At 38.9% G+C, this 16,085-nt stretch overlaps 1 protein-coding gene across 1 annotated transcript; it reads left to right on the forward strand.

The window, feature by feature from the left end:
* Positions 1-2,593: 2,593 nt before the first annotated feature.
* On the forward strand, positions 2,594-8,957 carry NUDT12 (nudix hydrolase 12). The gene is made up of 7 exons (XM_053457687.1): positions 2,594-2,745; positions 3,699-3,894; positions 4,174-4,760; positions 5,183-5,350; positions 5,983-6,096; positions 6,893-7,092; positions 8,394-8,957. The coding sequence occupies exons 2-7, from the start codon at positions 3,701-3,703 to the stop codon at positions 8,502-8,504; spliced, it is 1,374 nt and encodes a 457-aa protein (XP_053313662.1). The 5' UTR covers positions 2,594-2,745; positions 3,699-3,700; the 3' UTR covers positions 8,505-8,957.
* The last annotated feature ends 7,128 nt before the right edge of the window (positions 8,958-16,085 follow it).

The following is a 16,085-nucleotide window of genomic DNA, read 5'->3' on the forward strand; positions in this document are numbered from 1 at the left end:
AATATGACTTGGCATGATAGGAGTGTGATTGCTAACAGCAATCACACTCCTATCATACGCAGGCAACCAGTAAATGCTGGAACCTAGGCATGATGGAACTGTGATTGCTGTTAGTAATCTGCACATCAGGGTCTGCACATCACTTACAGCCACCCTGTACCAGGCACCCCCACTTACACATTCATGCTATCATACACACACTCATTCATTCATATACGTATTAATTCACAGATTCATTCCCTCAATCATGCATACTTATTCAAACAACCTCCCCCACCCCCTTACCTGCACTGCAGCTCTCGCGATGACGCTCACAGACTTCAGCAGGGGCCACGGCCTCCCTCTGGGTTCTCTTGTACTGCACAGAGGAAGCAGGAATGGAGCAGACCCATGTGATGTCACGTACATTCATGTGACTCTGTTGGGTTCCGCTTCATCTGTGCAGTACAAAAGACCCTCCCACAGGTAAGCAGCAGGGCCTTTGAGATCCCAGTTGCCCTGACTTCCGATCTCATGCGGGCCGCACCTCAAGGTCCCGTGGGCCGCATTTGGCATGTAGTGATGGCAGTTATATGATAGGTACAGACAGGCAAATAGAAAACACACAAAGCTGAAAATATATAGGTAACAGTATATATTGTAGTGTGCTGGAAGATTAGGTAAATACAAAGAGAACTAGTTTTTACAGAGGGCATAATGAACCAACAATGGCACAGCAGGATATGGACTTTGGACACGGATCTTGGAGCAGAGAGGGCACAGATTTCGGAACGGATATGGAACTTGGCACAGACAGTGTGCACAGAGCTAGGAAAGTCCATGGATGGGGTGCTGAGGCTGAATAGCCCACATGGACTTAAATTTAAATTCAGATGAAGCCCTAAGGAAAAGTGTAAGGCTGGAACTCCTAAGACAGAGCACACAGCTGAAAGCCCACAGGCAGGGCGCATGGCTGGAAGCTGTCAGGCAGGGCACTGGGCACACATGGTCAGGTAAGCCGGGTCAACACCAGAAGATCACAGGAACAAGCAGAATCAGGAAACTAGGAACTGGGTCAAAGCAAGCCAAGTCAACACCAGGAGATCAAGAACAAGAGAGAGGTCAGGATGAGCCAGGTTAAACCAGGTAGAATTCAACAGAACACTGCTAGAGCTGTATACACCACACTGCAAAGCCCAGGACTGGAGGGCAGAGCAGGTATTTAAAGGCAGGGCTAACATCCAGGTAACATGACTCAGCTGTCCAGTATAATTAGAAACGGTGCTTCTGCAAGGAAAGGGTGACCACTAGTGGATGCAGGTAGGCATGACTATGTATTAAATAGACAGGATCCCTGCAGGCAGGGAAGAACCCTGACACTGGCTCAGTATAAAGTGATGGCTCATGACTTTTTGTTGCCTGGAGCCCTGGACGGTCTCAGTCCTCCCCTGCCTAATTGTCCTGAAAAAAAAAGATATATAAAAAAGTTTCCGCACTTTTATATTTTCGTTGGGTATGGTGAAGGCGGGAGTAGTAGTAATTGGTCGTGTCTTAGCATGTCATGTGACTATTTCTTTCTGGCAAGCCTGCTGCCCTTGTAGTTTAGTTTAAGGGTTTTCACCCTGATGTGAAAATGGTTCTGAAACGTATAAATTGCACCAAAGAGCGTTCTGTCATACACTTTTTGTGGGCAGAAGGTGTGCCGAGAGCACAAATCCATCTTTTGCATGTGTGCTCAGTATGGGGATAAAACTCTCTCTCGTAGACGTTTGTTCCCGACACAGTCTGTTATCATGAAGAAGGCAATGATTTTCTGCAGAAGATAGTCACTGGTGATGAAACGTGGGTTCACCATTAGGAGCCCGAAAGCAAGCAGTGGAAGCATCCATCATCTCCTGTAGCAAAGAAATTCAAGATGCAATCGTTGGCAGGAAAGATGATGTTGACTCTCTTTCGGGAAAACGTTGGTACGACGTTGGGAAAATTGCATCACAAAAGGAGGTGATATGTAGAAAAATGATGTCATTTGTTTTTTATGTAATTTGCTTTGAAATAAATAGAGTTAAAAAAAGTGCAGAAAGTTTTCGAACGTTCTTCGTATTTATTTTCTTGGGGTAGTTAGTGTGAAATCACGGTGCACCCTACTCCAAGTGTATGTGTAACTTGGTTCTGTCGGTGAAGGGCTTTTAATTCACTGTCTCCCCTAGACCTCAAATAGACCTCCAAGCAAATTAGACTTAAAACCCACAACATATGTTTTAACGCGATATCTTTGCGATTTAAAATTACTAATAAATTAGGTAACGTGACTCTTTACTAGACAAAGGCAGAACTTAATAAAGGAATATTTATTATGAACAATAGTCACAGTGCATAGAAAAACAGATGATAAGCAGATTATTTACCAACAGATAAAAATAAAAATGATAAATTAACAGAACACCTAACTACTCACTTGGAGTGTAAAGTAACCAAAGGATGCACAGTTGAATAAACAGTTGAATAAACGCACAGTTTTTTGGAAAGCATTGTAAAATTCCCTGGTCCTTATATAACGCATAAGTTATATAACTTGTTACTTAGAATTCTGTGGGCAGAGCTAGTGGAGAAATGTGCAGCTTGTAGGAGGAATACGGTACCAGGAAGTGTCAGTGGTTTTTTCCCAGAGAGCCTTTAGGAGTCCTCCAGTGAACTCTGCTCCTTGAGGCTTCACCATTACCTGTTCTTGTTTTTCCACCCCAAGTATTTTTGAATCCAGCGATTGAAGTAAGTCTAACATCATGTTAACCATTTGCTTCATAGACTAACCCCCTCTCTGAAAATAAAAAACATCGCCTTGCATTATCAAATAAGCTCCTTACATTTTCAAGGTGAAATTTTCTATCACTGGACTGACGTCCTTGCTCTCAGTACTAAATAAGCAATGTCTTCTTAAGACTGATCAGTGCCTGGATGAACTGATTTATTATTATTATTTATTGACTTTCTATAGCGCCATCATATTCCGTAGCACTGTACAATGTTAATTAAAAAAAATGCTTGTGCTTCATGAAACCAGCACTGATTTAGTGATTAATGATCACAAAATGACCTACTTAGGCTGTAAGCTGCTTTCCTAATGTATTAATACGCATCGTAACCTGTTTGCAATGTGTTTGTGATTACCGTATTTACTGTATTACTCCACTTTATTACACTGTAAACCGTAATGTTCTAAGTGCATCTGTTGGTTCCAAATGAATAAAAGTATACATACCTGTACTAAGAATGTGCTTCTTTATTATTGATTGTTTCTATCATATTCAAGGAAAGGTAATGTCAGTTTGTTACATTGTTTTAATTAACGTAAAAAAAAATAAAAAAAATGATTATATAAAAAAATAAAATAAAAAGATTATATAAAAAAAATATATCTTCTTGGCATGGCCTGGCATCTCTACCAGGCAGATCCAATCCAGAACCCAGACACAAAAGGGCAATACACTGGGAGTGTGCAAACATGCGCTTGCGGCGCCGCTCCAGTACACAGAAATCTCATATACTGTCAACAAAAAGCCACAGAGGAGGACATTCGTTTATATTAGGAAAGATCCTAAAAAATCTCAACATGAATGATTTTCGATACATGGAAAGTTTGCTACAATCGTGTAATTGAATGTAACACATTGCTTGTGTATTATTGGCACTAATGCTTGTGGTTTACTTTTTTCCTTCTTCAGGAATGCAGAATCCTAGGAAAGAAATGGTTTCTCAGCTTCACAATTTTTGTGCTGCGGGCGATCTTCCGAAACTGAGTGCCCTTCTCAGCCACTCATCCTCCATCATTAATGAAACGGCTAAAAATGGATGGAGTGCTCTTATGTTTGGTGCTAGAAACGGACACTTTGAAGTTGTAAAGATTCTCCTAGAGAAAGGGTAATTATTTGAAGATTTTTAGAACAGCTGCACCTATACTGTCAAATCTCATTCTGCGGAGTGCTTCTAGATCCCAAACTGATTTGAATGTTGTTTTTGAAGGAGTAATAAAGCAACTCTTGATCTGTACAATTTTCTGTTCTCTCTATGCCGTTTGAAGTGATATCATGGGTTCATATTAAGAAATCTTGATGAGCCATGTTTCACCATTCAGTTGAGCGCTGCCTTATATACTTTTTACTTGAATTCTCACTATTGCTTTCTTTTTATTGTCTGTAGGTGTGACAAGTCCCTGGTGAATAAATCCAAGCAGACAGCTTTGGATATTGCCAAATTTTGGGGCCATAAACACATTGTTAACTTACTCGCTAATTCGAAAGGTGGACCCAGGCCTCAATTTTTTACAAGCAACGAAGGGGAGCAGGACATTTTTTTTTGCAGTACGTTTTTGGACAGAAAAAGTAACAAGCGGACTGACACGGATTGGCTAAAAGCCAAACAAATGCAGAACAGTTCTGTGTATCTCCTTTTTTCCAACTTACATCCTTTAGTGAATTTAATTGGGTCAAAAGACAGTTTACGAGAACCAGAAATCAAACTTTGCAGACTCGGGTATGAGGAAGTGAAGGAATACTTGTCAAAACCTGATGAGGTCTCTCTAGTATTTCTTGGGGTTGAAAAACATTTGAATAGCCAGCATCCCGCAGTTAACTCTGTAACCGGAGGGCAAGATGATGGATTGATTGCATGGTTTGTCATAAATGTAGAAAAGATTTCTACTGATCAGTTTGAAAAGAAACATGAAGGTTGTTATTTTCTTCAGCCCCCAATGCCTGCATTTATGCAGCTGGCCTACAAAGAAGCAGGTAAGATAGAAACTGGTATAAATATGTTAAGATGATGAGTATTTGTATTAATTGTTTTATATAGTGCCATCATCTTCTGTACAAATCCTATGATATGTTAAGTGTTGTGGTGGGGTATGTTTCATTTTTCTCATATTACTGCATCAGAGCTAGTGGTGTCTTGTTATGTATCATTTGAGTTTGAAGTGTGAGCGAGTGTGTGTATATATATATATATATATATATATATATATATATATATATATATATATATACACACACACACTTTTTTCCCATACTGAATGAGAGATTTAAATGATGTTGTTTGAGATAACTTAAAAACGAAGACACTGATTATGGTTTAGAATGATATTTAAATACCTGTTAATCTCTTCGTAAATCGTACTAATGCACGTTTGGCTAAATTAGACTTTATTTTTAAGGGATTTTGGCCCAAGCGAGGTCTGTTCTTGCCTGGCACAGTCGGTACAAGTTCTGTCCAACCTGTGGCAGTGGTACAATCATCGAAGAAGGTGGATATAAACGGACATGTTTAAAAGAGGGATGCCCAAGCTTACAAGGTGTTCATAACACGTCATACCCACGAGTTGGTAAGGCCCAAGACGCAGTGAAATAAACACATGTATGCTTTTGACTGTTGCTGATTATAAAAGTAGTATAAAAAGTAATGGCTAATAACTGAGCTGACTAGTTGCAGACGCTGCCACTTATACAGAAAGTAGAAATCGAGAAAGTGTTATCTCCTACCTTCTAGCAGCAAGAACCTACTTTATTATTATCTTTTATTTATAGAGCGCTAACAATTTACGCAGCGCTTACTTTAGAACAGTAACTTATTTGGTATGAGTACTTTTGCATTTATAGTTTTCTCTTGCATGTTTGTGATATCATCTTAACAGGTTTTATGTACACAAAAAAAGAACATTTAAATCAATACAAAGTGCAGAAATATGGCCTGTTTGGGTTAAAGGTAATATTCACATTGAACGTAACATGAACTGAGCTCTGTTGAGCGATAACCAAGCAAACCTTAGCACTTCAGTCATTATTTTGTTTTTTATGTCACATGAAAATTAAGGGTTTGGAATGTTATTTCTAATACTGCATATCCTTATAAAATGAATACATTCGTAAGAAGACGGGGTACTACCTTACAGTAAGTATTTTGAAATATGTATTTATTTTATTAATGTATGGTCTGTTTATGTTACTCTGTTCTTAGACCCAGTTGTTATAATGCTGGTGATTCACCCTGATGGAAATCAATGTCTTTTGGGAAGACAGAAAAGGTTTCCTCCAGGCATGTTCTCTTGTTTAGCAGGATTTATTGAACCAGGTAAACAATCCATTTTTTTTTTCCTATCATGTGGAGAAACATTTTGCAAATATACAAGCTGCAGGCTACCAGGGTTAGGTAGTAAGTAAACTTACATACGGTTAAGAGGCAATAATCAATAAATAAGTCCTTTTGGAAAACATTAAAACAGTACTTGGGCCAAGCTCAGTGGAACTGGTTGGTCTTTAAACTTTGGCAAACTGGAAAAAACTAACTGCTGCAAACTTGGATGTTCTAGGTTTTCAAATCAGTTGCAAGAGTTAAGCTCTTCAACAAAGGTCCAAAAGTAGTGTGTGATAAAAACTACGCTGGTGGCAAATATTGACTGATTTAATCTTGATGAAATGTAAGGGTGTATTTTTGCATATTTCTTAGTGACTTCGCTTTTCAAAAAACCAGCGTGTTTTACATATCTTGTGCTATGAATGTGCTTACGTTTGTATTTTTAAGGTCTGTTTTTTGCTCTACTGCTTTATACTGTGATGTGGCTTCTTTTCTATTTGCCACGTATATTTCTACATACAGATTAAATAAACTGATTAACTGGTTAACTGATTTCATTATTTGACCCTGCTGTCATCTGTGAAAATGGAAAGGCAATATACTGTTTCAGACTTTCCTTAAAGTTAAATCTTGAGTTTTAATAAAAGTCTCGCCATACTTGAAAGATTTGTAAAGTACTGTTATGCATATTTTATACACCTTTTTTTCTGCTTATCTGATGTGCAATATCATAGTTGGCTTTAGTAAAAAATTCTACAAATTGAATGCTGTTTTTCTTCTTCTGTATTATTAGGAGAGAGCATAGACGATGCTGTTCGAAGAGAAGTTGAAGAAGAGAGCGGTGTCAAAGTTGGCCATGTTCAGTATGTGTCATGTCAACCATGGCCTATGCCGTCATCCTTAATGATTGGATGCCTAGCTGTGGCGATATCTACAGAAATTAGAGTTGACAAGATCGAAATCGAGGAGGCTCGCTGGTTCACTAGAGAACAGGTAGCGTTCAATTTAATTTCCTTCTGCTATTGATTCTTTTTGATTACATTAGTTTTGCAAGAAATACCACAACAATCATATACCACCAGAGGCACCACTTTGATCCCCATACCTGTGACATGACTTTGCTATGCTCATCAGTGGTGTCTTTGAAATGAAAGGCATCAGGCATTTAGTGAAGCTTTCTGTTCAATCACTGAAATCGGATTTTTAAGGTATACTTTATCTTCAGGAAGGTTTTAGATGTTTATGTGCCATTTAAGCCTCCTTTATATACTTTACATATATTAATGTGTGTTGTAAAGGTACCTTTTTTCAATCTCTCTAGGTATCTGTGGAGATCCTCTTAGATACCATGTATAAGCCTGGGCTGTCATACAGTGTTGCAAAGATTCTTATTGTTATATGCACATCACTGATAGCCCATGCACCAGCCTCGGACTGGCCATCTGGCACACCGGGCAAATGTCTGGTGAGCTGTTGGCCAACCAAGCCACACTCACTCAGGTGTAGGACATACCTGCTTTACAGCTCCCACGTGCCCCCTCTCTACACTAGCATCACAAGGTGGCAGTTTGGGTTAGATGGGTAGGTGGCCACACCTTCATGCCTCATCCTCTTCTTCTAGGCTGGTCCTCCCCTCCCTGTCCCTTGCCATACCCCCAAAGTGTGTGTGTTACTGTATGGCATTAGAATCTGTGTCACCATATGGTGCTAAGATGTGTCTGTCCATGTTGGTGTATGGTGTTAGCATGAGTGCATGGGTGTCAGAGTGTTAAGGGTAAGCCTAGGGTTAGTGTTGTGAAGAAGAGTGGGACATAGTGTATACTGTATGATGTTAGATTGAGTGGGTGTTAAAGTGAATTTGTGTGTTAGGATGTATGTGTGTATATTAGTTAAGGGTGGCACTCTGGCACCACTAACCCTAGGTTCACCCCTGGCCATTTGGCACCAGCTGCCCAGAGAGTCTGGGATTTAAAACATTTTGCTCTTCTAGTGTTATCACAGCTGCAGCATTGAAAGAAAGGACATATGTGTTTTTTAAAAAGTATATTTTCAATATTAAATTATTAACTACAGTGAGAACTCTTCACTGGCCCTAAAAATCGATACCCTTTCAACAGGCAAAATGTATCTTCATATAATATGCCTTCATGGCTGTTTTACATTTGTAGTAGAAAAAAAAGAAATGCAGTTCAGTGTTTTTAAAAATATTTTAACAACGCCTATGTTTAAATGTTCTGATCAATAGAGTAAAAGAATGCTTTTTGCTTGCTGACAGGTTCTTTTGTACTTTGCAGGTTGTAGATTCTGTCATGAAAGGAAACCATCGTTTATTTTCGGTACCGCCAAGACAAGCAATTGCCCATCAGTTAATAAAACATTGGATTGGAATGAATTCTAACCTGTAAAATTGTAAGTGCTTCAGGCACTATGTACTATTATCAGAAGCTACATAATTATAAATAAATATTGCAAAATACCTATGATGTGATCTATAAAGACCTTAACATACTGTATCAGAAGAAATGTCCTTTTGGGAAATCTATAAAAGGATAAATGTTTATTTCACATGTAGTGTTAAAGGATGCCAAGAATGAAAGAGGTGGGCAGAAAAACAGAGCCCCCTAAAGCAACCCCTCGGTCACTAATCGCAAGTTACTTCAATGTAAAATGAACCAAGAAGGAAGCCCCCTAAAGCAACCCCTCGGTCACTAATCGCAAGTTACTTCGATGTAAAATGAACCAAGAATTAAGCTCTGTTCATAATCATTGTCTAGCAGAGGACCAGAGCACTTTTTTCTGTTTTTGCTATGTCTTTTTTTTCTCAAAAAAATAAACATAGGGCTTGGGACCCATGGGAACACAGGCTTCTTACTGTTCTAAGTCTATCTCCAGCTCACAGTCTTCTGATGGTATCTGCTCATGTGATTGGCTATCAACGTGATCCCATGCATGGAAATGCAGGAGATCTGCTGAGGTTGCTGTAGGATGTTAGGGGTATTATTAAGATAAAATAGGCAAAACCAATATTCTATCACATACATAAAATTCCAGTGCTTTTCATTATTGTAGGATCACATGCACAATATACATTTAAAGAGATAACCTATATTTTTTTCTCTGATCCTAAATCCTTTCAAATCACACCAAAATGTATCATTCAAAATTAAATTTATGGAGGTTTTAGTTCCAAATTTATGGAGGTTTTAGTTCCAATGGCCATTTAAAGTGGAAGCTCGCCTGCAACGTCATGTCAAACCTCTTAGGTGAGTCCTTTACTGAACAATTCAACTTGCTGCTTTGAGCTAAAGGTAAAAATCTCTAATGAGAATGAGGTATTCTCTGAACCCCAACAAACTAAAAACCTTCATTTGTCTAATAAGCATAGGGATTTATTCTATGTATTTTGGGCTAATGAATACGATAGCCATTGCTGCCGCCCAAGAGTGATGGGAGTTTGAGCGCAGGGCTTTCTTCTATGTGTTTGTATTTCAATTTTGTATTTCACAGCCAGGTTACTCACTTGGCCAAGACCCCACCATACCCCACCAATGAGGCCAAAATGCACGTCTGATGATGTTGAAACCCTCGTGCAGAAGAAATCTTCCTCACAGTTTAGCTTTAGCCTGCCCTTGTGGGTACGGACTACTCTGATATGCAAGAAACAAAAACTGTCTGCGCTTCTTAAACTAATAAAGCTGGCAACAAATATATAAACATAATATAAATGAGAGGTTTTGGTTATATGAATTGGCCAAAGCATAATTAAGCTCACCCGCCACGTCAAGGCACACTCTCAATAGGGTGAGAACCTACTCTCACCTCCTACATAGTGGGCACACAAAGCAGTTTATACGGCTACCAAAACCTTATTAATGTGTTGCTACTGGAGATTTTCCCACTGACAATTCTCATTTTTTAGGTGTATGCATGTTTCCCTCTACAGCCGCAAGAGTAAATTATAGAATACTGTAGATAAAAACAACATAAAATGTGTTTATAGATATAGTTATTAATGCGAAATACATTATTCTCACCAATAGCGACTCCTCTTACCACATCCACTAGAGCTATCCTCTGGATTGTAAACTCATTTGATCCGGGCCCTCCTCACCTGTTATTTTCTGTGAGTCAAATTGTTATATACTACTTATTATGTCCTGTCTACCCATTGTACAGCACTGCAGAGTATGATGGCTCTATATAAAACAATAAATAATACATAATAATAATAACCAAAGTGTCCCATTTGATGAATTAAAATTTTGGGAGATATGCAAACAAGGACCATAATAATAAAATGTCTAATATGTACACCGCCTAGCTACTTTATATTGTAAAAAGGACACTAGGGGGCGCTCGTGTATACCGGTTTAGGAAAATCGAAAAAATGAAACAGAAAAAAACAAATGATTGCGTAGTATTGTATACAAAAAGTGGCGCTGTACGACTAAGTAATGCACTCACACTTTATGTAAACTTTCAGGCTTCAAAAAAACATCCTCCAGGTAGATATATAATGGGAATATGCAAGGAAAGCAGAAGACACGTGGAAAACACAATGGTGTAGTATCTAACAATAGTGTGACCCGCAAATATAGAGAGACACTTACACTTACTACAAGGGTATAACACCCATCAGATGTGTATTCCTGGTATTTCTCCTCCGTGCTGTGGGACACTTTTCCGTATTCCCCGGATGTGAGCTGGTGCTTTGTGATGGAATGGAGGTGAGTCCACACTATATTCCAATCAAATAAATTTATTTATAGGCTATAAGCCAAAATAATAAAAAGGTATGACAAATATCCACTCAGGGATGTTTAAAAACCATAAATAAAAGATCCAAATAAAAGAGCTCTGTAAAATCCTTAAATCCTCAACGCGTTTCGTCAAATAGACTTCATCAGGAGTGTTCATCGTTTGCTGTGTGTTTCTTTTTAAATGTTCCGGGCGCCATCGTGGTCTGCCGACGTCTGACGTCAGTCCGTGCGTCGTCATCGACGTTCCGTCTATCCCTCTGACCCTCCGTGTATGCCGTGGAGATACGTGCCATAGAAAGACATCGGTGAGTAAAAAAACTATGTTACTACAAGTTCGCGCTTATCAACGTATGTAGATAGATTCTCTTATGCTATCCGGCGGTACCAGAGACCGGGGGCATCTCGGGCCGCAGGTGGGGGACATCGGGACCATCGGGCGCAACGGATCCCGTTACCAGTGTCTCTTTACCTCATTCTTTTTTCACACATACATAGAACTACAGAGATAAACACTTTCCCAAGTAAACATATTTAGTATTATATAGATATATTTTTATACATACACAGAACTACAGAGATAAACACTTTCTCAAGTAAACATATTTAGAATTATATATATATATTTTTTCACATTTGTTCACATATTTATTATTATTATTTTTTATGTCTATAGCACCATACATCATATCACATAAACACAAGGAATATATTCAGCATTATATTTTCTCATATTTCTTCATATTTTTTCATAGATTTATTCTTCTATGTTCCTAGCACCATACACTATATTACATGAACACAATATGTAGACCTTTTAATCCAATTAAATACCTATGGAAGGAGAAAAAGAAATACATTGTTCAGTATACGATTTAGAACATTCATTTAACAATACATTTTTCATATACCCGAGACAACATAAAGAAATAAGAGTAATACCTTTCTTTGTGGATGTAATCTCTTCCCCGTCTCTGCTTTTATTCTCGGTATCCAGCACGATCTCGTATACCTAGAATGAGGTAAAGAGACACTGGTAACGGGATCCGTTGCGCCCGATGGTCCCGATGTCCCCCACCTGCGGCCCGAGATGCCCCCGGTCTCTGGTACCGCCGGATAGCATAAGAGAATCTATCTACATACGTTGATAAGCGCGAACTTGTAGTAACATAGTTTTTTTACTCACCGATGTCTTTCTATGGCACGTATCTCCACGGCATACACGGAGGGTCAGAGGGATAGACGGAACGTCGATGACGACGCACGGACTGACGTCAGACGTCGGCAGACCACGATGGCGCCCGGAACATTTAAAAAGAAACACACAGCAAACGATGAACACTCCTGATGAAGTCTATTTGACGAAACGCGTTGAGGATTTAAGGATTTTACAGAGCTCTTTTATTTGGATCTTTTATTTATGGTTTTTAAACATCCCTGAGTGGATATTTGTCATACCTTTTTATTATTTTGGCTTATAGCCTATAAATAAATTTATTTGATTGGAATATAGTGTGGACTCACCTCCATTCCATCACAAAGCACCAGCTCACATCCGGGGAATACGGAAAAGTGTCCCACAGCACGGAGGAGAAATACCAGGAATACACATCTGATGGGTGTTATACCCTTGTAGTAAGTGTAAGTGTCTCTCTATATTTGCGGGTCACACTATTGTTAGATACTACACAATTGTGTTTTCCACGTGTCTTCTGCTTTCCTTGCATATTCCATTATATATCTACCCGGAGGACTGGATGTTTTTTTGAAGCCTGAAAGTTTACATAAAGTGTGAGTGCATTACTTAGTCGTACAGCGCCATTTTTTGTATACAATACTACGCAATCATTTGTTTTTTTCTGTTTCATTTTTTCGATTTTCCTAAACCGGTATACACGAGCGCCCCCTAGTGTCCTTTTTTCTGTTTAAGAAAAACACTTGGAGAGTGTTTTGTACGGGCTGCAGCTGGGTATCCGGAGCCAGTGACAAGAAAGAAGGGAAGTATATTGGTCACTGTTTCTCTCCATATAATCTTTTCAGACTGTCCTTCACTACTTTGTTTTTGCACATACTTTATATTGTATAAAGTTTATTTTGGTATGGAAATCGTATTTTCTTTCCATGGTAGTACTTTAGAAATATCCACTCTTCAACAATATGAATTTGATAAACAAACTACTATTCTTAATTTTCATAAATGGAGACAGATGAAAGCATATGCCAGATTTCTTTGGATTTTTATTGAGAACATACTTGTAGCCTTTTTTTCTTAAATAATAACATACAATGCCAATAATTCCCTGGTATGCTATTAACAGTTTATTTTTACTACAGTGCTGCTTAGAAGACCTTACATTTTCTCCCATCAGTTGACATTTTGAAGTTACTCCTCACCACTATCTCTCACATACCCATCCTTTTCTTCAAAGCATTTGTGTATTTCTCTATATCCTTACTAAGTTGTAGAACTGGGTGAAGAAATTCACACAACTCCAAAACTGGGCAGAAATTAATATTTACCACTATAGAGAAGCTACATGTCTGAGTTTCTTCTGATTATGCCTTATACTTCAGGGAATGTTGCATGAGTTGGGACGTTGTTGGACAAGAACTAGCAGTTCCACCCACTTTCACACACCTCATTGCAATTTTTGATTGTTTTTTTCCCCATTGGTCCTATCAGTCGTACCATATTAAAATAAGGAACTAATGCAGTTAAGTGAAAGAAGTACTTTGACAAATCAATCTACATTAACTCATCTTACAGCAATTTACACCTAATTTACACCGACAGCATGAAAGCCTTGTATTTACGTCTGATTGCCTTCACATTGCGAAGCTTTAGCAGCCAATCACAGGTGTGCTGTCTGAAAACTAATACTTTGCTAGCATATTGACTGCTTCAGTTAATTAATGGGAATGCTACTGAGCATGTGCCAGATGTTTACATACTAATACTTCCTGGTTTCAGGAAAGGATGCCAGGGGATAAAGAAAATATGTCAGGAGTACCCTGCTTCCCTGGGATTCTGCGTCAGTTCCTTGCGTCTCCTGGTGGCACTTGGTCATACACACTCCATGCCTAGGTTGTGCCTAATTCCTACCTACTATCCCCACCCCTACATATAGCTAGTCTTGCACAAAGCCACTCCCCCAAAAGAGGCGGAGCTCCACACCACCTGCCCGGAGAAGTTCCCAGGTATGAAAATAAGTATTTTACTGATTCCTTTTTTATTTTGTACTTTTACTGAAATACATTTTTATTAATTAATTTGAAATGCAAAAGGTTTTGATCTCTGAATATATATATAAAAAAAAAAATGAAAGCGCAAACAAATGTATATTCACTACACGCATAATACAAACCTTGCTATATCTGTAATATTCCATCTCTTGAAGCAATAGCAGTGTGTAAGTACATTTCGGCTTTTGTTTATGACACGGAGACAAATATCCCTCTTAGGTAAGAGATCTACTAATCCTGTCCTGTTGTGCAATGAATCACGGCACGGGTACCCATCTGCAGCGTTCGAGAAAACGTGAGAAAACATGCATGTGCCTATTTCCATTTACTTAAAGTGGCATATTTTCTTTAACTGTATAGCATTTTTACAAACCCTTTAAGAGACATATTTTAAGTGTTTATTATTTTTTAAAATTTTAGTTATTTGAAGTATTAATAAATTTTTTCAAAACTTTTAAATTTATACGAACATCTTGAGTGATTATTTTCAGAAAGGGGCTAGGACACCGCCTTAAGAGTGTCCGTATGTGTCTTTTATGAGCCTAAATTTTTAATTTGGCTCTGAATACGGTAAGCAGGCTGTGTATAGGTTTTAACATTTTCATTTTCTCTCATGATGTCTCTCTTTGCCGTTTATATATTTTATACGATACCTGCATTTGAGAGACATTGATTGAAAACCGCTGACCGACCTATGCACGCTCAAATTTAAGTATTTTAAGGTTACTTTATAATCTATAGATTCAATATTTTATAAGTGCTTGGTTAGAGAAATACTCTTTTTTTTACTGTTTTACATTTGTACTATAGCATATTTAGTTGGTTGAGTTTTTATATGCACTTTTAAGAGTTTCTCACCATAGCAGCTTATTAACTATTATTGGTTATCTCATATCTGTTATTTTAAGCGCAGCCTTTTTTGACCTCTTTTTGATCTGTATATTAATTTAAGAGACATTAACTACATTCAAATAAAAAAGTATTTTTGTGGTGTTATGAAATGCACTGAAAGGTAACATTGCAGATCAGCAGCCCACAAGCTACAGGTAGCTCACAAGTTGAAGCAACATATGACAGACACACTCCATGCATAGAGAATGTGTATCCATACCTAGGAACTTCCCTAGGTAGGCTACGCGGAGTTCTCCCTCTTCTGGGTGGGTGACTTTGTGAGGGGCAAGGCTTACCCCAGACAGTCTTTGGTGAGAAGGATGCGGGCAGACAACGGGTAAAGTAAGCGGAGAGTGGATATGGCCAAATACTGCTCCACTGCCAGTAGAAAGAAGAATCTGGCCCAGGGACCTGCTGAAGTAGGCCGTCATCCACTGCTGTTATTTTCACAGAATAAATATTAAAAACTCAGCTAGACGTGTCCTGGCCGTCATTCATACACTAAGACTATAGTTACAATGCTAAATGCAACAAATCTTTACTTCTTAAAATTTTGTGGAGGTTCTTTTAGTAACTATAGTCTTAGCGTATGAATGACGGCCAGGACACGTCCAGCTGAGTTTTTAATATTTATTCTGTGAAAATAACAGCAGTGGATACAAGTCGAAATCAACATAACAAAGTCCTTACTTTTGGTAGATAAGGCCATAGCTATCTACAATCTGGTGGCTTTCCCACTTGCCAATAATTTACTCTTAACTCTTGCAGAACATTGTAACGCAACTCACAAAAAAAAAAAAACATCTACAGTGTCACACCTACCTGTCCGGCCGGGGTCCCATGGTGTTCCTCGCGCACGTCCCCCTCGTGTACTGACGTGCGCTCGACACGCACACGAGGGGGTGTGCGTATAGAGCAGGCACGCCTCCCAGCCACTGACAGCTCTGCTCGGGCTGCCGCAGCATATCAGCGGCGATCGAAGAAACGATCCACCGCTACATGCTCGCGGCACCCGACCAGTACCTCTTCTGCCTGTGTGGCGCTGCTGCGGCGCTTGCGGCGGCAACACAGGCAGAGAGGACCTTGTGGTTAAGC

Source organism: Spea bombifrons, chromosome 1 (genome assembly GCF_027358695.1).
Source record: "Spea bombifrons isolate aSpeBom1 chromosome 1, aSpeBom1.2.pri, whole genome shotgun sequence".
Taxonomy (NCBI): Eukaryota; Metazoa; Chordata; class Amphibia; order Anura; family Pelobatidae; genus Spea; species Spea bombifrons.

Excerpts from the sequence above, each read along its gene's own strand:
- NUDT12 (XM_053457687.1), top strand. The coding sequence starts at position 3,701 with ATGCAGAATCCTAGGAAAGAAATGGTTTCTCAGCTTCACAATTTTTGT. Across the intron at positions 6,097-6,892 it reads AGCAGGATTTATTGAACCAG|GAGAGAGCATAGACGATGCT; the intron begins GTAAACAATCCA and ends CTGTATTATTAG. Across the intron at positions 7,093-8,393 it reads GCTGGTTCACTAGAGAACAG|GTTGTAGATTCTGTCATGAA; the intron begins GTAGCGTTCAAT and ends TGTACTTTGCAG.